This window comes from Marmota flaviventris, chromosome 2 (assembly GCF_047511675.1).
Source record: "Marmota flaviventris isolate mMarFla1 chromosome 2, mMarFla1.hap1, whole genome shotgun sequence".
NCBI classification, from domain to species: domain Eukaryota; kingdom Metazoa; phylum Chordata; class Mammalia; order Rodentia; family Sciuridae; genus Marmota; species Marmota flaviventris.
In genome coordinates this window covers 187,965,216-187,988,640 of record NC_092499.1, presented here as the reverse complement: position 1 = coordinate 187,988,640, position 23,425 = coordinate 187,965,216, and the positions used below count along the sequence as shown (strand labels likewise).

The 23,425-nt window shown below is 43.2% G+C and overlaps 1 protein-coding gene and 1 non-coding gene across 2 annotated transcripts; both read right to left on the bottom strand.

Moving 5' to 3' along the window:
- Nucleotides 1–7,838: 7,838 nt before the first annotated feature.
- On the bottom strand, nucleotides 7,839–11,694 carry Srsf6 (serine and arginine rich splicing factor 6). Its single transcript, XM_027945192.3, has 6 exons — nucleotides 11,427–11,694; nucleotides 11,049–11,197; nucleotides 9,660–9,784; nucleotides 9,325–9,533; nucleotides 9,023–9,106; nucleotides 7,839–8,909 (listed from the first exon to the last, which is right to left on the bottom strand). Exons 1-6 carry the CDS (start codon nucleotides 11,531–11,533, stop codon nucleotides 8,555–8,557), a joined length of 1,029 nt encoding a protein of 342 aa, XP_027800993.3. The 5' UTR covers nucleotides 11,534–11,694; the 3' UTR covers nucleotides 7,839–8,554.
- A 6,342-nt stretch (nucleotides 11,695–18,036) lies between these two features.
- On the bottom strand, nucleotides 18,037–18,109 carry Trnaa-cgc (transfer RNA alanine (anticodon CGC)). Its single transcript has one exon. It is a non-coding gene; the product is annotated as a tRNA-Ala (tRNA).
- Nucleotides 18,110–23,425: the final 5,316 nt, after the last annotated feature.

Sequence of the window (23,425 nt, the reverse complement as noted above, 5' to 3'; positions counted from 1 at the left end):
ACAGCAATCTTTTCTGATTTCTTGGCCTTCCAGCTTCCCTATTTATAAAGACTCTTGTGATTCTTTTTGGCCCAGCCAGATAACCTAGAATAATATCATCTACAGACCTCTATTTAATTATATCTGCAAAGTTCCTTTTATCATGTAGCTTTACATTACCTACTCAGATTCCGTGGATTGGACTGTAAACATTCTAAGAGGAGGAGGGCATAATTCAAACTACCTAATATACCTGCTAAAATTCCATTGGCAAAAATCAAGAGATGGGAAGTACTTTGCTCATGGAAGTGGAATAGGGAGGTAGTCAGTATTTCTGACAATAATCTGATCTATCCCATGTCCAGGAAGGTCTTTAGTGTTGTTTATTGAATGTGAATTTGGACCACATGGTAACTCGTGGCAACTATGCTCTGAGGGTCTCCTGAAAATAATAAGCTGTGATTGTCTTATTGAGGGTCTCCTGAAAATAATCTGTGATTGTCTTATTATAATCACATCCACACTGCTGTCTGGCCTTGAGTTCCTGTTGGGTCTGCAGGCAATGGTGGATGAAAATGAAATTTAAAATCCTATTTACTCATTCCACTCACAGTGCTGTTGTATACTCCAGAATCATATTGAAATTTAGGTTCTGAATATTGCTTCTTCATTACCCAGTGCACATTATCTGTTTTAAATTCTTTGAAGATGGAGAGGAGTCTACAGGAGTCTTAGAGAAACAGTTCTTTGAATTCTCCTCATCCCTTTTCCAGAAATGGCCTAGAATTCAGCTGAAGAAGCATCTATAAGACAGGGAGGCCAGGTACTGCTCTGTTTTGATTAGGTTAGAGTAAACCTGAAGCGCTGTGCCTTCAGTGGGCCCTACTCTGTAAAAAAGACACTCATAAACCTGAGTACAGGAAGACAACTAGGACAGCCTGGGAACTCAAAACTGCTGCACAAGAAAGGACCCCCAGATGACCAGAAGATAACATGATATGTGTTATCTAGAGGCAGAATTGAGGACCAGTTTTCCAGCTCTGTCCACTGAAATGACCTATGATCAAAGTAGCAGTGAGCACCCCAAGGCCCAGATTTTAGTTGCTAAAGACCATTTTGAATTAAACAGAACCAGGGCTCTTTTGGAGAAATGGCTGATTTTAGATTCCAGACTGGAAATGTTGAAGATGAGCCTGAAATCTTACAAACAAAAAAGCATGAAACCTACTAAGATTATTTCAAAAGAACTCAGGAGGCAATTTAAATCTTGCTGACTGAAGACAGCAAGGTAAAAATGGTAAGAAATGTAATGTATTAAAATGTTTTAAATCATGAATTCATGGTTTGATGAATCTAGGCAAAGATCAATGGCTGCCATTATAACAAGACACCCAAGTAGTCTTGAAAGAATCAAATTAGAATTTAATAAAAATTTGAAAAGAATTTGATAAAATTGCTGGAATAGTTTTACATTTTAGTATGTCCCAGAAGAGGGGCTTGCTAAAATACATTTGATTGAGCTTCACTAGTGTTTATTTTTTAACATTTTTTTAAAAAAGATGGACACAATATCTTTCCTTTTTTTATATTACTTTTATATGGTGCTGAGGATTGAACTCAGTGCCTCACAGTGGGAGGCAAGCACTCTACCACTGAGCCACAACCCCAGCCCCTCACCTAAGTGTTTCTTAGTGTTCTTAGTGTTTCATTCTGAGTTTGGGTGGGAAGCTGCATTTCTAACAAGTTTGTAGGTGATGAAGATGCTGGTCAAAGAACAATTGCTGGGGCTGGGGATGTGGCTCAAGAGGTAGCGCGCTTGCCTGGCATACACGCGGCCCGGGTTCGATCCTCAGCACCACATACAAAGATGCTGTGTCCGCCGAAAACTAAAAAATAAATATTAAAAAAAATTTTTTTTCTCTAAAAAAAAAAAAGAACAATTGCTATAGGCCTGACGATTGAATTAGAGGAAATGCAGGAACAGAATATGCTTCATGAAACAAAACTCCAATTAGCAAAATTAAGATTGGGAAACTTCACAGAACAGTGACCTGGCTTCCTCAGCAAATATATTGTATAGGAACTCGATTTAGACTTTTCATGTCTTTTGGAGGTACACCTGAATTAACTACAGATGAAGTGTCTACTATTTCCTTGGAGGAAGTGGACTGATATTGTTATAGCTAGATGAGTATGTGGGTGGTCCATCATACTGTTCTCACTGATGTTTGAAATTCAGAATGTCATTGGAGCAACACATTTAGTACACTCACACCATTTATCAATGAACTATAGACATTAGATACTCTACTTGGCTAGTAGGGCTTCAGGGTTTAGCTCTATTTAAGGCAGTTACTATTTGATAAGTGGCTAAGTGTTTTGTTAACACCATCTATTTTTCTCAGTACTAGAAGGTATGTTCTACAAATGAGGATGCAACTTACTTTTTCTTGTATATTCCTCTTATACAAATGATGTCTCTGCTTTCCCATTCTGGCCTTGGGCTAGGGGAATTCCTTGCTTTCAGAGTAATGGAGCTCAAGCTGATGCCACCATGGTTTTCTCCTTGGTAAGTCTTTCTCATATCCTTGCTGACTGGCTCCCTCCTGAAGCCCCCTCCAAAACCTTTTTCTAGACTTAAGATAGTTTCCCAGAGAAAGCTCTTCCTGCTGTGATGACGCATGCCTGTAATCCCAGTGACTAGAGAGGCTGAGGCAAAAGGATCCCAAGTTCTTGGCCAGCCTTGGCAATTTAGTGAGCTGGTTCATCTCAAAATAAATAAAAAAGGGCTGGGGGTGTAGGTCTGTGGTAAAGCCACAAATAAAACACTTAAAATATCACCACCAGTAAATTCCATAGTAGATACTTTGACAAAGCTGTGGGCATTAAATAGACTCTAGTTATCCCCTCACAAACTATTAATTACAAAGGAGAAAAGTGACTTTACAGTGACCCAGATTACTATAGGTCACTGGATATGATAAATGAAAGTCTCATTCTTGAGGCATTCCTGTGGACAATGCAATCATGTAGATACATGAGACAAACCCAAATCAACAGAAACTCTCAGTCCTCCATCTATGGGTTCCACATTTGCAGATTGTTATTATTCCCTCAGTAAGTAACTAGGTCATGTGTTAATGCTAGGAGATTTCGTTGTGTGAAAACTGTTGAGAATACTTTAAAACTACGACAGTTACATCACTAGGTGATACTATCTTCTGGACCAGTGAGATATGTGCGGCACATGGTTGACTGAAATGTGCAATGCACAACTGTAGCAGCACGGTATTTACAATCTAGAGAGGATTTAAAGCACACAGGAGGATGTGTGTATGTATGAAAATACTATGACATTTGAGCTGGACATGGTGGCATAGGCCTGAAATCCCAAAGATGTAGGACTGTCAAGTTTAAGGTCAGCCTCAATAACATGGCAAGACCCTTAGCAACTTAGCAAGACCCTCTCAAAATAATAAAAAGAACTGGGAATGTAGCTCGGTGGTAGAGTGCCCTTGGATTCAATCCAAAGTACCAAAAAAAAAAAAGACACAATTCCCCCCACACCCCCTCACACACACAGAAACCCCCCAAACCACCAAAAAACACACAAAAATATGCCATCTGGGGTTTTGAAATCTGAGGCAGTATCCCGAAACCAATTCTCCAAATACTTGCATTTCATTATATGTACAACATACCATCACAACCATGACCCACACTCCCAGCCTCACACCTCCATGGGTACATATATACCTCACAGAGGCCACCACACCAGGCTAGGTGCTACTCTCTCACTCTTCACTCTCTAGGGTGCCAGTGGTGGGCCATCCCTCTGGATCCTCTTATTGCTTCTCTTAAGCAAGGAAAGCCTGATCCCAGCATCCTGTCCTCATGGGTTGCTCTTGGCCCCTGCCTGGCTGTCTGGCCATGTGTTCTGCTCCAAACTGGCAGAATTTATTCCAGGACCCCAACAGTAACAGTTCCAACAGATGACCTGCTATTACTTGGGCAGACTCCCATGGGCATATCCTAGCCCCAGAGGATACTAAAAGACAATAATATTTTTGGGTAAAGGAACACAATGTTTTCTACTTCCAGATGCCTCAATAAGAAAATCATGTAAATAAAAAATGAAGCTAACGCAGGAAGACCCCAAATTTGAGGTCAGCCTGGCACTAAGACTATCTCAAAATAAAAAATTAAAAAGGGTGGGCTGTACTGCAGTGATACAGTGCCTCTAGGTTCAACTCCTGGCACAACCAGGGCTGCTCTACCACTGGAGCTACATCACCACACCTTCCTTTGACAGGATCCCCAGTTGATGCTGGCCTTGAACTTAATTGTCCTATCTTACTAGGATTATAGGTATACACCATTACACCTGGCCAAACTTTTTTCAGCCTTCTTTAACCTACTTTTGCTTGGTATTGGGGACGGAACCCAGGGGTGCTCTACCTGTGCAACATTCCCAGCCCTTTTTAAAATTTTTTTATTTTTATTTTTGAGAGGATCTTAGTAAGTCAGAGGCTGGCTTTTAATTTGTCATCTCCCTGCCTCAGTCTCCCAAGTTGCTAAGATTAAAGGCATGGACCACAGTCCCTGTTTAACTGGACTTTTAAGGAGAGCTTTTAATAGAGGAATTGAAGATGATATAGGCACTGAACTTTTACAGTTGTTAGGAACTGAAATCAAGATTTAAAATGCTGCCTTTACTTAACCTTGTTGTACCGTATACTCTTAAAAATACCTCTACAATAGGGGTAAAAATATGTAAGTAATTGAACATAAACAATAGAGCTTCTTAATGTAACCTTTAATATTAAATAGCATTTTGACTTTTGTAAACTAAAACAAGCTGTGATAAATCTAAGGGAATGTGAATTCTTCTAGATATGCATTAAGCATCTTCAGGAGGTTTAAGAACTAGTGATCCTAACCTTCCTTCAAGCAGTCAATAGTGGACTTCACCTTTTTTCTTTTGATTTTAGAACCATTAACTCCTTTCTATTGAAAAAGAATTAATCCCTTTAATAAGTGTTGGTCTGGGAGTGCTGTTTTTGGGACTACCGCATAAGAGCAACTTAGTATTTAAAAGAACAATTGTACAACTGTCTCAACTTGTTCTTTTAGCAAATTGAAGCACACATTGTTAGGGATATTAAACACACACCTTTATCCAAGATGTGGTCACTGACAGAAAGACTATTAACGATAGTGCTGTTTCATGACCTGTTCAAAATAGTTTAAAAATACATATTAGAGCCCCCCCCCACCCAAAAAAAATTTATTTAGTGGAAACTCTTGGCTCTGAAAAATACATTCATCAGTATATTAGTTAACTATTCAGAGAACATTAGATGTCTTATACAAAAACAAGTTGCCTATTACCACTTATGGTATGAATAAACTATTGTTAAAAACAAAGGACACATGTGGCCACAAAAGTCTGAACTGACAGTTAACAGTGACTAAGTGGACTGGGGAATCAAACCTAGGGCCTCACATGTGCTAGACTGCAAGTACTGTCCATATATCTTTTATATAAAAGAATTTAAGAAAATTAAACATTCCATAACAGGGTCCATTGCTACATATCTGAAACTGAATATAATCACAGCAAGTTGAATTGGAGAAGAGTTCTAAAACCAAGGTTAAGCAATGGAAACATAGTATTGCAGCATAAATTGCCAAAGTTTAGTGTGTCAAGTCCAGAATTAAGGAAATTAGGTTAAAAATTTAGGAAATTATTGAAGTTTCTTAGTTTGATTATTTGAGAAGTTGCTGGAAAATGTTCAAACCACTTAGATAAAAATGAGTGAATTTTATGTGAGAACAAAGTCAAAAATAAAAAAGGATAGCAAGTTACATTTATTGTGGTACTAAGTATTTTCATACATTATGTTTTACATTGTTTTCATCTTCCCACTCCATAAAGTTTTATCCCTAGATGACATTCTCAAATGGTTTCAGAAGAACTGAAACAATTCTTTTTCTTATCCAGGAATGGCTAGTGAGTGCCAACTCCAATGCAAAAATCTCACTCATCAAGAATTTGGTGTTAAGTGGTAATACACAATAAATTCCAAACAAGTTTTTCCCTCAGTAAGCATTTTATTGAGTTAACATAAAATACGTTAACAAAATGGAAAAAGATACCAAGATGAAAGGTGGTAACACAGGAAGAGTGGGAACATAAAAGCTGGAGTAGGTAGGACTCAAACTGGCCATGAAGGCACTAATGGCATATCAAGAAACACTATCAAAAAAGAAAGGGGACGCAAGATGTTCCTCATTCTTTTTTGCCATCAGGTCAATACTCCATCTAGCCACTGGTAATTGTGCAGCACACTGCTGCTGCTCAGATCTTGCTCACTGGGAAGCAGAATTAAATGTTTTACACTAGTCAACTCTGTATTCTGAAATAGGCCAACTTTGTATTCAATGACTTGGATCTATAGATATATAATTAGATTTTTAATAAATTGGTCTTTGCCATTACTAGAAAGATTTTATGGGTGCAGGCATTTACCAATACAATTACCCATTTACTGGGGCAGCTTAACAATGTCGTCAAATATGCCTCTTGCCATATGATGTCACAATAACAACAGAAAGCCCAGCTGAAGATGTTGCATACTTTTAGAAAGCCAAAATTCACTATAATATCGTTCCCCCCATCCTTTTAAAAGGCTGTGGTTCAAAAGCTTTTATGTTCTTTCCCTGGAAACAAGAGAACTTTGGTCAAAGCCAATTCCTAAGAATCATTACTTCTGTTCTTTGAATAGGCAAAATAATGAACTATAATTAGACACCATTTCCTTCTCTTAAATTCTGAAGTTTATATTTAAAAATAAACCCATTTCTTATAAACATTTAAACAAACAAACTATCAAGAAAAGATATTGGAAGCAGCATCAACCTTATGGGCCACTATATTTCCAAAGTTAGGATTTTAAACAGGAAGTCTAAATTCCTTAGAGATGAAGATTTTTTCTTATTACCAAGTACTCTCAGCTATTCTGACAACTAGATCCTCGACTCAATTTTTCCCTCAGCCTCATTTTAGTAAATGTCCTCTGGGTTTTTAATTCTTCAAACCAATCCCAGAATATCATGCTCAGTCACAATCCTGGTACCTTTACACAGTGACAGCTCCCTAAGAAGGTATTAAACCTGAGTCAATTCATCTACATCTTGACTTAAGTGGATGTTAATAAGTACTTTTAAAATGAAATTACATAAAAGTATCCGAACAAAGGGATGTAAGATAACTCACTTTTGACCTGCAATCTCAACTTATTAGCCTTATGAATGTATGGACTAATTGCTAACCCAGTATAAATTTGCAATATTACAGTCTGGTTTACACAGTACTGTACTTCATTCATAATAAAGTACTATTAGTTTTTTTTGAGTTTGCCCATTTTTCAAACCAACCACAGAGAAGTATAAAAATTTACAAGAATGAACCAACCAATTACCACATAACCCCAACAAAACTACAAAGGGGACTGATAGCTGGAATTTTATTTGCCAACAATCTGTTAAGCAACTGACCTTATCAAAAGATCTGCTAAGTACCTGTTAAATGTTATCTTTCCGCAGAAAATGCAGTATATGCCTATCCACTTTGAACGATACACTAATTTTCTATTCAGATAAAGGCTACTTCCATTTTTACATAACATTAAAGACCACTGAACCATACTCTTAACTACACTAATCTCATTAACCACCTCCAGAGCATGGGATCACTAACTAAAAGATCCCAAGCCCTAAAAGCTATTTCCTAAATAATCCAGTCAAATCATAAGTTCGAAAACAGTCTATTTAAAAACTCATTAATTCAGGCAAAATTGTGTTATAGATTGACTACAAAATATCTTTTTATTTTTAACCCAACTTGTTAGAGGGGCAGATAAAGACTTTGGCAAATTTGATTAACAGCACAAAATAATGTTATCCAAACTGAATAATTTATTGCTGGTCTGAGGCTTGCCTTGTTTTACACTTTAGTAGAATTTACACTGTTTCCACAAATAGCAGATATCAACATTAAAGGAATTTGATAGTGACCTATTCAATAAGGCAATCATCTTGGTAGCAAACTTTTATTTAAATCTTACATAACTCAAGCTTTATAAAAAGCCAACATAATTGAAAATTGGATTCTCCCTCTAAAGCCTTAAGTATCCAAAGCTTGAAACGGTTAATTTAAAAATAAGCAAACAAATGAAACAAAAAAAAAAAACCCTGCAGCAGATCCTGCTGAAAATACTTAAAAAAAAAAAATCTAAATGAGCTTAATCTTTACAAAAGTTATTTTAGCTCAAAAGCTATAAAATCAAAGTTATCTTAATTCTACAAAGAAGGGAGAGGGTCTTTGACTTCATGCCACCATTTTAGAACCTCATCTTTTTCATCAAATTTGGCCACAAATCAAATTTTTGTGTGCTCCTGCTCTCAGGAGATTCCTCTTGCAGAAGAGGCCAAGTATAAACATGGAAGAGTAACTGCCTAAGCAAGTAGGAAAGTGTTCCATAATAGTGTGCAAAGAATGTAGAGTTCTGGGTTAATCTCTGGAACTTGATCTGGACCTTGACCTTGAGCGAGATCTAGAACGGGATCTTGAAGTAGCTCTTTTTGGTGGAGGGGACACAGAACGAGCCTTTGAGGGTGGAACAGGAAGGGGTGAATTGGAACGAGACTGGCTCCTTGATCTGGATTTTGACTTTATATCACCTTTTCCATTTTCTTTGGGGGACCGAGATCGAGACCTGCTTCGGGACTTTTCATACTCATCCTTAGATCTGCTTCGAGAATGTGAATGGGAACCCCGATCAGACTTGGGCTTAGATTTGCTTTTTGATCTAGATTTCCTGCCTTTTGATCGAGAACGTGATCGACCTTTGCTCCGTGACCTGGATCTGGACAAGAAAAGGCAGATTTTTTTTCAGTTATTGGGTCAGAACATACACATACTCCATGAAGAAGTCTAATTATATTTAGGGGGGAAAAATCCTAATACCACAGTATTTACCGGGAGCGACTTTTTGAGACACTTCGAGATCTACTGCGGCTGCTCCTGCGACTCCTACTTCGTGACCTCCTTCTTGAACGTGACCTGTAAAACACAACAATGAATATTAAGCTCAAGGATATTTGTGCCACTCAGCAGAAGCAACAATAGAGTGCTTACTATAAAATTAACCTCATTAACAAAACATCTAGAAAAGAACAAGGAGACACAACCAAATGAAACCTATCTTAAGTTCAATTAAGCAACAACTGAAAATGACTCAAGTACCCCTTTTCCAGCCCACTACATGTCTTTCAAATTACCTAGATCTGCTTCCAGAATAAGACCTCCTATGGCTTGTTCGTGGCTTATCTTCAATAAGTCTAATATTCCTGCCATTTATCTCTGTACCATCCAGTTTATCCAAAGCACGCTTCATGTCAGAGTAGGAGCGAAATTCAATTACACCTTCATTTGTACGTTCTTTGTGAGCATCTGCATATGTTACTTCACCTGCTTGCCGCATGAAATCCTGAAATAATAAGCCTTATCAGACTCACAAGCTGGGCATGCTGGTTTTAGTTCTCAGAAAAAAAGGTACCAAGAGGGCCTACCTTTTAAGAATTAATCAAATCTCAACTCAAATTATAGGACATACCTTTAAATCTTGCCAACTGCAACGACTAGAAAGATTTTCTACAATAAGCCTGTACTCTGTACGAACAGGAGGTCCATATTTGTCTCTGCCAGAGGTTCTCCGACTGCTGTATCCACCTCCACCACCTTTATCACATGAAGGGAACAATTAGTTGCTTTGCAATGATAGGGATGCATAATGTTTTTGAAAGTTAGTACAAACATATCAACTTTTATTTACTGGAGTAGGACTTTGCTATTATACTGCTAAACCTTCGATACATTTGTGATTTGCCATAAATTAAATTAAGGGCAAGTCAAATAGACTAAATCCAACTAAACCTCTCCTACAATCTGTTAGAGAGTGACTGCTCCTTTATTCAATTTACCTCGCTAAGTTTTATTTTACAGAACATTGTAAAATATAAAACTTAACTGATTACATGCATTTCTACAGTTTACAAAAATTTTTACTAGTTACACTAAGTACTTACATCACAGTGTGAGGTTTTTGGTGGTGGTTTGGCCACAAAACACGCAAGGTAACAGTCACCTAGTTCAGATTAACCAGTTTTGTCTAACCCTTGGAATCCTCACCATCACCCTGCGTCTAATGGCAAAAGGCTGCTGTCGTCATGGCTTCCGGTAAGGTCAGCCAAAGGGTCATAGGGCAAGGGTCACACAATGTATGGAAAAGCCAAGGCCAATCAGGAAAGGCAGTCATCTTAGCCTCAGTGGACACAGCCTCAGCCCCATTGGTCACTTTCAAATTGAAACATCAAGGACTTGTTAAAAAGTTTGAATTCAACATGCAACAATTTCAACATCAAACATTTAACATAACCAAAAATCCCCCCAACCTCCTCCCAATAACATGCCCCAAATAGTTTAAGTATAGCATAAAGCTTATTTAGATTTACTCTGTGGTACAATACCACAATACTTTAAAAATAGTATTTTCTTTGCCCCCCACCAACTTTACTAACTCTTCAGATCTACACCTCAAGCTCCTCCCCTTTCCCCACCCCCTACCCCACCTCCACCCCAGCCTGTCCCCAAACTTCCACATTTCTATCTAATGCACTGACTATTAAGCAAGGGGCATACGAGAAATACAGTCATCCCTTGCTTCCAAAGTGGGCAGAACCCACGATAGTGTCAAGGAGGGCCCAGCAGAAGCCACCCCCCTCCCAACTTGGCCAAAACCGAATACCCAGACCCAATCCCCGCGCTCCGGTGTCCCATGGTTGCCCCGGGCAGGGGTGGAGGCAGCGGGGCCCAGGGACAGCGGGGTCAAACGACTCCCGGCCCCCGCACCTGCCCGGGCTGGGAGGCCCCACCCCGCCCACCCTAGTGCCTGCGCCCGCCCCCCAGGTCCCAAAGGCGCGGAGCGCGCGGGGGCGGGACTCACTGCGGCTTCCGTAGCTGTAGCCGTCGCGATCGCGGCGCGGGCCCCGGGCGTGCTCCACGATCACGCGCTCGCCGCAGAGCTCCTTGCCGTTCAGCTCGTAAACGGCGTCGTCGGCGTCGCGGGAGTCCTCGAACTCCACGAAGCCGTACCTGAGTGGGGGGGGGCGCGGGCCAAGCACCGGCGGGGTCGTCGTTAGCCGGTGTCGCGCACGTGCGCGCACCCGCGACCCCCGCGCGCACCCGCGGCGCCGCGCCGCCGCCATCTTGGAGGCTCTGCCACGCGGCGCCGCGGCCTTGGCCGCCTTGTCTCTCGGACAGCCCCAGCCGCCACTAGGCCCAGGGCGTTGGGCACGAACGCGGGCGCCCAGGCCCGACTCACCCATTTTTGAGGTCTACTTCGAGGAGGCGGCCATAGCCGCTGAAAAAGCGCTGGATGTCCTTCTCCCGGACGTTGTAGCTCAGGCGTCCTATGTAGACGCGAGGCATGTCCGTGGTGGGCGAGGTCCCGAAGGCTGGCTGTCGGACGGCGGACAGCAAGGCAGTAGCCGCGGTGCGGGTGCGGGGACGGCGAGGGCCCGAACACGCGCCTCACACCGCAGCGGCGGCCGAGTCCAGCCACACAATGGTGTGCGTGCGTGCCAGAGCTACGCTATATGGGCGGCTGGGGGCGGGGCCGGCGCGTGACGTCAGTGCGCAGCACGCACCCTCCCGCGTTGAGCCCCAGACTCGGGAGTGACTTGCGGGTACCCTGCACGCGACGCGTGTCCGTGGAGTGTGACCTTGCTTTCAAGTTTTTCTCCAGTACTCCCACCCGGCTCTGTAAACATATCCTGTGGTCTAGCCGCGTACTTGTCTTCTCATTTGCGCTTTTTAATAAACTTCCCCTCTGTATTCTCGACCACGAGAACCTTCCATTTTTATTGGCTCTGGAGGTTGTCATAATAAGTCACTCTGGTCTCTGATTGGTCGGTTAAAACGAGGCTGCGCATTTCCTCCACCGATTGGTTCACGCCCACTTGGCTGGGGGTGGTGGTCTAGCACACAGTTGGCTCTCCAGCTTCTTTGAGTCCGTAGCTTGTGCTTCGTCTCGGAGTCGTGTTGCGAGCGCTCTGCCCTTCCAAGTTCAGTCCCTTGGGGACTTCACGGCCTTCATCAGCTTCCCACGCCTTCCTGCACCTGTCCCTCCATGGCTTTTCTCTGGAGTACCGGCAGCGTGTAGATTGGAGTGTACATTGGAATCTGGCACTCGCTGCAGTGGCTCACAAAGGGAGCATGACCAAGGACCCTGGCACTAAAGGACTGTCCCACAGCAATGAGCTCTTTCTCCTATTTGGAGAGTCTGTGGAACCAAATATAAATTTTGGTTTGGAAGGCATTTTATTGATGGCAGAAATAAACATTTGTGAGTTTATCAATAGAGATGCCATTTAAAACTGCAGAGCTAGATAAGCACAAAGTAGTTTTCCGGTAGAGAGCAGAAGTCCCGTGACTATACCCTGGAGTACTAGGAAGGGAGACTCGAAAAGGAGTGACTGCAAATCACACACACACACACACACACACACACACAAAAAAAAAAAAAAAAAAAAAAAAAAAAAAACCAGGAGAGTACAATGTCACTGAAGCTAAAAGAAAAATAGGCTATCGCTGAGATAATACAGGTCTTAGGTATTTCTGCATCCCCGCTCTTTTTGAGTCACGCAGTCTCAATATTCTTCAGCCTCTAGTTGAAAATGGGCGAATTTGTCCGCAGGGGACATCTGGCAGAGTCTGGAAGCATTGTTGGTTGTCATTGTTGGGGGAGGCAAGTTAATACAGTCATCTGGCCTGGTGGGGAACACCTGTAATCCCAACAATTTGGAGACTAAAGCAGGAGGTTTGCAAGTTCAAGGAAGCCAGAGCAATGTAGGGACACCTTGTCTCAAAATAAAAAGGGCTACAAATTTAGCTCAGTGAGAAAGCACCCCTAGGTTCAATCCTATTACTGTTAAAATAAAAAAGCTTAACAACAACAAACCCTGCCACCAGTCTGGTGGGTAGAGGTCAACCTTAAAATTAAATAAATAAGAAATATAGATTTAAAACAAATTTTAAATACTTATAGAGTATAATTAGGGAGATGAGACTTCAACAATGTTATACTATTTTTGTACTCATCAAATTGTCAACATTTAAAAATTTGTGAAAATTAATTATTTGCAAGAGGTAAACTGGAAAACTACCCTCATAGTGCTAGTGGGGCTGAACATTAATTATTTTAACTTTTTTTTTAATGGTACTTGGGATTGAAGGGGGGGAGGAGGCACTTTAACACTGAGCTACATCATACATCTCCAGTCCTTTCTTTCTTTCTTTCTTTTTTTTTTTTTTTTTTTTTTTTGGTGCTGGGGATCGAACACAGGGCCTTTGTGCTTGCAAGGCAAGCATTCCACCAACTGAAGTATATCCTCAGCCCCTCAAGTCCTTTCTATACATCTATTTAATGTTTTGTGTTGCAGAGTCTTGCTAGATTGCTGAGATTGACCTTGAATTTGTGATCCTTGGATCATCTGCCTCTCAGCCTCCTGCATCCCTGGGATTGTGGTCATACACCACCACCTAGCTGAACATTCCTTTTGAAAAGGAACTGGAATAGGACTTCTTAAAGAATACATGTGGAAAGTAGGTATTGCTGCCTCTCACCTTGCTCATTTGCTCTAAAAGAAGGATGCCCCCCACAAATATCCTCTTTTTACCTCTCCTTCCCAGAGTTGAATAGTTACTCTGAACAAAAACAAAACAAACAAGCAAACAAAAAATCCCACACAATGCCGAAGTCTGGCTGGGAACAATTCAGGAGCCACTTATCAAGCAGAAACCAATTTTATTTTTAGAACACACACACCATACCTGCAAGCTCTTCAGGAATTCCCTCAGAGCCCAACTGCCATCACCGCTACCCAGGAGCCTCTCAAAACCCCCACTCCTCCCGCTCTTGAGGCTGATTGGCTGGGTCCCGTGTGCGGAACCAAAAGAGTCCCCCAATGAGCAGCTCCGTCGTCTGAAAGGGCGGGGAAACAGCCCAATGAGCATCACCCCAGAGGAGCCAATCAGCTGGCAGCTGGAAGTTTGCCGGGGCCCTGGTGAGCCAGTCAGCTGGAAGTTTGCTGGGGCCCCTTTGGCTGTGGCTCTCAACAACACAACACCAAAAAACTCATTAGCAATAAAAAAGGACCTCATCATTAAGCCAGTGGTAGACCATCAACATTCTGTGGAGTCCTGCTGATAATCTAACTGTTGATAATTTTGAAGAACAAATCAAGGAGGAGTGATTGCAACACAGGAGCTTATTTCTTTAAATATCTACAATTGCAGTTGATAAAGAGCATTCCATCACTGCTCATTTTAAAAACATGCAGGTAACTGCTGGAATCTGTCAGGATTAATCGGATGAGATTAATGACGTGTTAATCTCATCTCATCCCAAAGACTATTATTCACCTCAAATTCCTAATGACCCAGATTGTAAAAGATAGTCTCAGGTCCATAATGATTTTGTGGGTTTCAATCCAGTGCGTACTCTTTCTTACACAAGTTAGCTGGAAGCCAAAGAGATTTTCAAATCACCTTGTTTTCTGAAATGGGTGTAAACTGTATTCTGAATGATTCTACTTTCTTACGTCTGAGAAAAATCTAGCATCCCAGCAGCTGTCATCATGAATGGATCTTGGGAGATCATGGCATCTGAGAAGACTAACTTTAGGTGTCAACCTGACTGAATTAAGGGATACCTAGATCACTGGTAAAGCACTATTTGGGTGTGTCTGTGAGAGTGTTTCTACAAGAAATGGACATTGGAATCAGTGTATTGAATAAGGAAGATTCGCTCTCACCCAGTTTCGGTGAAGCCAGATTTAAAGTTAGGTAGTCAGTGTAGTTAGGTAAATCGGGTCTAATACCGAGTGAAATCTAAAATGGAGGCCATGCTGACAATGATTCCGGGAAACGCAGGACAACTCATGGAATGGAAAGGCCGTAGGCCAAAGTCCACCCCAAAGAAATGTTAATGGAACCCAGGGAACAGCCCCAGCAGATTTGAAGATAGCCTATCCCAAAGAAGTGTTAATGAAGTCCTTCCTGCCCAGATTACCTGTGTCCCAACCCTTCCCCCTTACATTCCATCACCAAAACTATAAAAAGGTAAAACAACCACACTTTCACGGATTCCACCTCTTGGGTCCCCTTCTTCCTCTGGGAGAAGTCTTTTCTGCTGTCCTTTAATAAACGTCTAATTTCTACTCTGACCTTGCCTCAGTGTGCTTCTCTAGTGTTATACTTCAACATTGGGGAAGCAAGGTCTCGTCATCGGTCAACAGCGGTAACATTGGCAGGTACCATTCAATTGGCCGAAGGTCTGGATAGAACAAAATACAAGAAAGGTGAATTTGCTCTTTCTCTTGCAGCTGGGACAACCCTCTTTCTCTGCCCTTGAGTATTAGGACTTTGTGGTTTTGGACTCTCGGGCTTACACCAGTGATCTCTCCCATTCTCAGGCCAGTGTCCTTAGACTGAGTCACACCATTGGCTTCCCTGGTTCAGAGGCCTTCCCCTAATAAGTTGTGAAAGAGATACCCAGCCTGCAAAAGCCTGAAATATTGACTAGCTGGCTTTGTGTGTGTGTGTGTGTGTGTGTGTGTGTGTGTGCGCGCGCGCGCTACTAGATATTGAATCCAGGGTTGCTCTACCACTGAGACACATCCCCATCCCTTCTTATTTTTCATGTTGAGATGGTCTCAGTTTGTTCCTGAGGCTGGCCTTGAACTTGCAATCCTCCTACCTCAGCCTCCCAAGCTGCTGGTATTATAGGTGTGTGCTGCTGTGCCCAGGAAGAAATCTGTTTTAATATATTCAAGAACCCATTTTTGTATAAAACAAACACCTCAAATCTTAAAAACCCCAACTACTTACTTATCTATTTATTGTGCTGGGGATTGAACCCAGGGCCTAGGGGTGCTAATCATGGGCTCTGCCACTAAGCTGCATCGCCAACTCCAACCCTTTCTGTGACTGTCTTTGTGGGCTGGCTTTGGGGTTGATTTTGAACAGCAGTGGGGGCAGGTCCCACACAGCCACATCCCCTGATTCTCTCACTGCCTTCCTACCCCTCTTCCTCCCACTAGCTTCTTCCTTGAAAGTATGCCCTCCCTCCCCCCAGGGCCTTTTTGCTGAACAATTAACTGTTTCTGGAACTTTATTTCTCTATGGTTCGTTCCCTCACTTCCTTCTGGTTTCTGTGCAAAGGTTTCACAGGGCCTCATCTAACCATTCATATAAAATAGTATCTCTCCTCTGCATCCTCTTGCCCCGTGCTATTTTTTTCTTGTAGAACTTTTTATCCCTCGACATGTATGTATTTACTCTGTCCCCCACCCTGCAGGACATTGGCTTCAATAGAGCAGAGATGTTGTCTTGTCTTTTCTCTTCTTTATCCCTGACACTTAGAAAAGCTCCAGACACACATGAGGCCACGTGGGAGTGTCCCTTCATTCTGAGTACAAGCATGAGAACCTTCTCTGCTCATGGGCTCCTGGGACCAGCTGGTGGGATGATCTTTTCTGCTTTCTGCTTCCCACCTGCCTTTAGTGCTGCCTAGACACACCACCCCTTGAGGGCCTAGAGGAATTCAGCGATGTCTTCTTCAGCACCACTTTGCCTCCATCAAAATTTAACAAATCAGAAAAATCTGGTGTGGTTAGGGAGCCACCAAAACACTCATATGTTGTTAGTCAAATGGTTGCAATTGCTTTGGAAATCTGCTCAGTAGTTTCTACTGATGTTGCCGAAGCTGCAAGCTGGTCATATCTATGTGAACTCACACTTCCACACCCAACAGAAATGTGCTCATCAGCCTGCAGAAGAAATGTACCAGGTATCTGGACGTGGTGGTACATGCCTGTAATTCCAGTGGCTTTGGAGGCTGAGGCAGGAGGATCACAAGTTGAGAGGTAGCCTCAGCAACTCAGTGAGGCCCTAAGTAATTTAGCAAGACCCTATCTCAAAAAAAAAAAAAAAAAAAAAAAAGACTGGGATGTGGCCCAATGGTTAAGCATCCCTGGGATCAATTCTCAGTACCAAAAAAAAAAAAAAAAAAGAAAGAAAGAAATGAACCAGATATTCAGAGCAGTATTATATTCAATAGCCCATAAGCTATGTGGACATAACTCAGATGCCACCCACTGCAGAATGGAGGAAAGAATTGTGGTGTATTTACACCATGCAGTGCTCACAGCAGAATATGAACCACAATGCAAAATCGGCAAGTGTTAGAGAGAGGAGACCGAAAGGAATCTGACAGCACGAGTTCATGTATGCACAGCTGAAGAAAAAGCAAAACTGATGGATGGTGCTAGAAGTCAGAACATATCTTACTCTTGACTGGGTGGGGGAGGAGTGACTAGAAGAAGCCTCAAGGGGCTTTGAGGATCCTGGTTGCATTTCCTTTCTGGAGCTGAGTGCTGGTTATACAGGTGTGCTTTGCTTATGAAAATTCATTGATTGATGTACTTATGATTTGTACATTTTGCTGTATGCATGTTTTTCTGCACTAGAAAATTAAAACAAAAAAAAGATAATAAATCTCTCAAGAAAAATTACTACTTATTTGACTTGCAGCCCCCTGGGTTGTACTGGGGACTATATCTCCATTAGGACTTGATTTATAGTCTTGTGACCACTATAGACCACAGTTGTTTAGGTGGTTTTGTTTGATGATGGAGATGGGGGTGTTTTGTGTTCCCATTAGAGGCTAGGAAGCCCTCCATGATGTGGAAGGTGTGGCTTGGTCGCCACCTTGTGGCTATCAATATGATTGCAGTAGTAATAAATAACATGGGTCTCAAGAAAGCTCAGAGATGAAGGTCTTTGAAAGTTGCAATTCTTGTAGTTGTCAAACCCCTTATTCACCCAGAAGTTTTCTGTAACTGAACATCTTTTTTTTTTTTTTTTTTTGGTGGTGGTACTGGGGATTGAACCCAGGGCCTTGTGCATGCGAGGCAAGCACTTTACCATCTGAGCTATATCCCCAGCCCAGAAGTTTTCTGTACCTTATTTGCCCACCTTCCCTGACAGGAGAGTTCACTGTCTTAGGAGGCAGCCAAGTTCATTGTGGGACATCTTTCACTGTATGTAAATTATTCTTTATACGTAGTAAAAATTACTGCCTCAAATTGCCTCTTCACTGGTCCTAATTGTGCTTGAGCCTGTGAACATACACATACATTTCTCACAAATGGGACTTCCAGATGTTTGGAGATAACACTGAGATCCTTGTTCCATATCTTCTCTTATGCACCGTCTCCCAAATAGCCCTCCAACCTGGTTTCAAGTCACCTTTACTGCTGATGCTTATGTTCTCAGACTCATGGGTGACCCTGGTGGCTGGCCTTGGCCCTCTTGGCGTATGGCCTGGGTGTGCCTATTGCTACTGCAGAGAAGAGCTGGGCCTGTTACTTGCATAGATAGCTGCTGATGCCTAATCCCTCACTCAGCTCTGCTTCTGCTGTTTGGAAACAAACAGGATGCAATCCTGGAACAGCCCATTTGGCAAACAAGGTTTGCCTTAGAATGGAAAGCATTGTAGACAGCAGGTGGCGAGGCTGTGCTTGTTGGCCGGAGGTTTTGGGGATTCTTTCTCAGGATCTGGGACCCTGGGGAAATAGAGATGCCAAAGAGGAAGATCCTCACTGGCTATGTGTCCAGGGAAGAGCACAAGACCACAGGGGCAATTGGAAGACAATTACACACAGCCCCAACAGCATATTTTAGAGCCCTTCAAGCTTGTAAGAATCCTATGAAAGGCAATGCATGGTCCCTCCCAGATCCTCCCCAAAGCTGGCACTTGTAAGATTTCCATTCTTCCATGGGGCAATGAGCTGTGACTGCAGGTACTCCACCCATCAGTTGTTCCTCATGCTGTTATTTGAACAGATTTAAGCAGAAGCCTGTTCTAGACTCCTGTGGGCACTCTAGATTTTCACCATAGCCCTTATTGTGTGGCTGCACCAAATGGTATCCCTCTAATGCCACTGAACAGGAGAAGCTGAGAAGAACCCCAACATGCCAGAAGTACAGAACCCACTTCCCAGGAGAGTGAGGGGTAGCAAGTCTTTAGGGTCCAGGCACAGTGCTAAAAAAACGGATCCAGCTGTGCCATCCCCAAATTGTGACCCTGAGGCAGTGGTCCTCAGGCATGAGAGAGCACCATTTAAACACAGACATGTGGGCTGCAGGTCAGAGTAGGTTCACAGGGGTGGGGGATGGGGGCAGAGGGGGTGGGGGTAGTGGGGGTGGTGCTGGAGGCTGGGAATTTGCATGATTAACTTTTCCTGCAGGACTGCCAGGTGCATGGTCAGCTGACCACACTGGAATAGGCAGAACCAGAGGAACAGAAAACAGATTAGTGTTGCCTGGGGCTGGTGGTTGGGGTGGGGGTGGGGGACAGCCGCAAAAGAGGCAGGAAGGAACTTTTTGGAGTAAAGGGTATCACTTGGTCGTGAGTATCAAAACCCGGACTCTACAGTGTACTGTGTTGCTAAATTAGGATGCTAGATTAGGTAGATTCAATGTATTTTGACTTAAGATTTTCCAACCAACGATGGGTCCTTCAGGAGGTAACTTCACCCTAAGTCAAGGAGACTCTGTCGCCCGCGGTGTCTCACACGTGACAGTTATTAGGAGATAGCCTAAAATGTATATCTCAGATGCCTTTCCATAAAGAAGGTTCAGTACCTACATATCTTTGGAACTAGATTGCTTGGGTTCAGCTCATCATGTGTGACCTTAGACAAATTTCTTAACCTCTCTGTGCCTCAATTTCCTTATCTATAAGATGGAGAAAGTAGTAATATATTAAAGGAGCTGTGTGAAAGTTTATAAATTTCTTTTGTTGGAAAGCATTTAGCCCATAATGATACCAGCGGTTATCAGTGCTGCTCCCTCACATGTTGAAGTACAACATGAGAGAAGCATGCTGAGGCAAGAATGTAAAGCAGGGTTTATTTAAAAATGGGTAACGGACTTCTCCCAGGAGGGCCACAGCTGGTATCCTGGTATTCCCAGAAGTGACTTGTTCCACCTTTTTGTATGTCTTAGGCTTCCTCTTATCTTTCTCCTTCCGGCATATGTGACTAGGCCCAGGAAATGCTAGGTGGTGGCCAAAATGTGGGAAACAGGTGGGCTGAAGGGGGAAGGGCAGGATGGAGCAGCCCAGGACACATTAATTAACAACTTTTACAACTCAATGTAGGGAAGGGCAATTCCTGGGACAGGTTACCTTAGCAACAGGTAGGACCCGGGGCAAGTTATCTTGGTTGGGTGGAGGAAGGGCTCTGAAGACATTTCAATGCCTCAGGGGGCAGTCTCCAACTTTCAGGGGCTCACTCAAATTGGCCTCCTTGATCCGACCTGATTTGATTTACCTATCTATACTGCCTGCCTGTCTAATTATGGCTTCAATAACAACAGGCACCCAAGAACAACAGTTCTAAACGGGGTACACATTATTATTATTTAACAAGTACAAATTTCATCGCTGTCATCTTTACCCCCCAATCTTGCCACAGAGATCATTTTTATGGACTTATTACAAATTAAGAACTCTTAGCTCTTTTATGAATTTTTTGCCTTTTCTGACAGGCGGATTCTGGGTGCAGCTTCTGGTCCCATTCCAGCTGTTTTCAGGAAGGGAGGATTCCTGGGGGTGGCAGCCTGGGGTGGGAGAGCCGGAACTGGAGCAGAATGAATTCAGAATGAGATGGTGGGGTGTCAGCCTGGGTCTGGAGTGGTTCACTCTGTGATCAAGAAGACAAGCTCAAATCTCCTCCCCAGGACCTTTCTTGAGCGCTCTAGCCCTTGCTAATCTCTAACTCTATAAACCCCTCAGCCTCCATCTCTGAAAAAAATGTGGATCATCCCAGCTCCCAGGGAAGTCAGGGAAGGTCAGTGGAGATGATATGAGGAACTTCCACTGTGGGTCTTGGTTTGGAGTCATTGGGAAGCTGGCCCTGAAAGAAGACTCAAAGGCAAGAGATTTATTTGAGAGATGATCCCAGGAATTACTAGCAGGAGACAATATGGGAACCGGGAAAGGAAGAAAGTGCCACCCTAAGAAAAAACTCAACTCCAGAATACAAGAGTGTATTTGGGAAAGGCAGGGCATTGCAACGTGGGCTACAAGTGCTCCAGCTGACCCTGGGCGCTCCTGAGATGAGTGGGGCAAGGAGAAGCTTTTGAAGGCAAAGAGAAGCTCACGCATGCTGTTTGGTTACCAGTTCTTGTTGTAGGGGTTGGTGTTAGCTACTGGTAGACGCAGCCATGTGCCCAGGGTGAATGTCCTGTGCAAGTGTCTTGTGTGGAATACTGCAGGTGTTTTTTTTTTTGTTGTTGTTCCTTTTTTTGCAATACTAGGGATTGAACCCTTGGCCTTGCACATGGTAGGTAAGCACTCTGAAAAACCAGCCTCTACCTCAGAGCAAAGCCTGTCCTTGGAAAGACCCACAGAGCACTCCTAGGCACATTCCCACCCTGCTAAGTGGTTCATCTACAAATAACAGGAGAGATCTGCTGCGCCAGGTGTCCCTGATTCAGTCAGGCTAGGTGGGGATCCATAGCAACCCCCTAGCAGCCACCAATCAGCATGAGACAGGGAAATACCTGGGATGCCAGATGACCCTCCCAGTAGTTTATGGTGTTGGGAAACCATGTAGTTCAGCACGTACACCCTCTTGGCTTAAACCAATCAGTTCAAATGAATACCCGTTTTGTACTGACCAATCACCCCTACCCAACTTGTTCCCGCCAGTGAATGTGCTAATCATGTTTTAGAGTTGTTATTTGATTTTCCCGCGGTGTGTGATGATTTGCTAAGAGATGCTATGATGAATGTGGGGGTCCCTGCCTTCTCCAAAGAAATGTATAAAACTGGGCTGGGGATGTGGCCCAAGCGGTAGCGCGCTCGACTGGCATGGTATGTGGTTCAATCCTCAGCCCCGCATACAAACAAAGATGTTGTGTCCGCCGAAAACTAAAAAATAAATATTAAAAAAAATTCTCTCTCTCTCTCTCTGTCTGTCTGTCTCTCACTCTCTCTTTAAAAAAAAAATATTAAAAAAAAAAGAAATGTATAAAACTGCTGCAAACCCTGGGCTCAGGACCTCTCAGCGTCATCTGTTGCTGTGTGTGTGCGCGCAGAGGACCGAGCTAGCTCGCAATAAACGCCTCTTTGCTGCTTACATCGATCTTGGGTCTCTGGTGGTCTTTTGGGGGTCCCGAATTCCAGCATAACAACTCCACCACTAAACTAACCCTCTGTCCTGGGATGTGTGCTTTTGAGAAGCTCCTTGCATTATTTTCATCATTGGCATGTGTACATGAATTTATTTACTTGCTACAGGGTGGGCATGAAGTCTTCTTCATGGCCTCCTGGTTCCGTTTTGCTAGGGATTGACTTAAGTGACTCCATTTTGGTGTTGATATCTTCCACAGAAGTCAGTAAGTGCATTATTGGTATGATAATGTTACCGCTGTTGACTGGTGACGAGTCCTTGCTTCCCCAATGTTGAAGAATAACACCAGAGAAGCACGCCAAGGCAAGGTCAGAGTGGAAAATTAGAAGTTTATTAAAGGACAGCAGAAAAGACTTCTTCTTGGGAAGAAGGGGACCCAAGAGATGGAATCTGTTGAAGGGCGAATGTGTTCCCCTTTTTATAGTTTTTGGTGATGGAATGTAGGTGGGAAGGCCCCCCCCCCCCCAAGGGTTGGGACACAGGTGGGCCAAAAAAGTAATCTGGGCACTTCCGAGTCAAGTTTGCTGTTCATTAACATTTCTTTGGGATGGACTATCTTCAAATTGTTGGGGGCTGTTTCCTGGACTTCATTAACATTTCGAGAGTTGCTCAACTTTTCTGGAAATTCATTCTCAACATGGCCTCCATTTTAGATTTCACTCGATATTAGACCCGATTTACCTAACTACACTGACTACTAATTTTAAATCTGGCTTCAATAACAACCTTGGGTAAGTGGAGCTTAATGTCCCTGGGAACTCTGGGAGATGGTGCAGAACACAGCTCAGATGCAAGAAGAGAATGGTCTTTTCCCAATCAAGAGAGAGGAAGCCTGGGTCTTTACACATCTCCTTCCCAGCTATCAGGGGTGGAAGGCTGCTTCCAGGAGCATTGCCTCCGACACTTGCAGCCTGCTGGAGAGGCAGAATGTTCTCCCACAGCCAGAACTCTAACCCCTGGGCAGAGAGGCAGGTGTTCCCAGCAGGCTGACTCTGGCTGGTGGCGGTTGAATGCTGGGAGGACAGAATGGCACCGACAGCATCTGCCACAAGCAGGT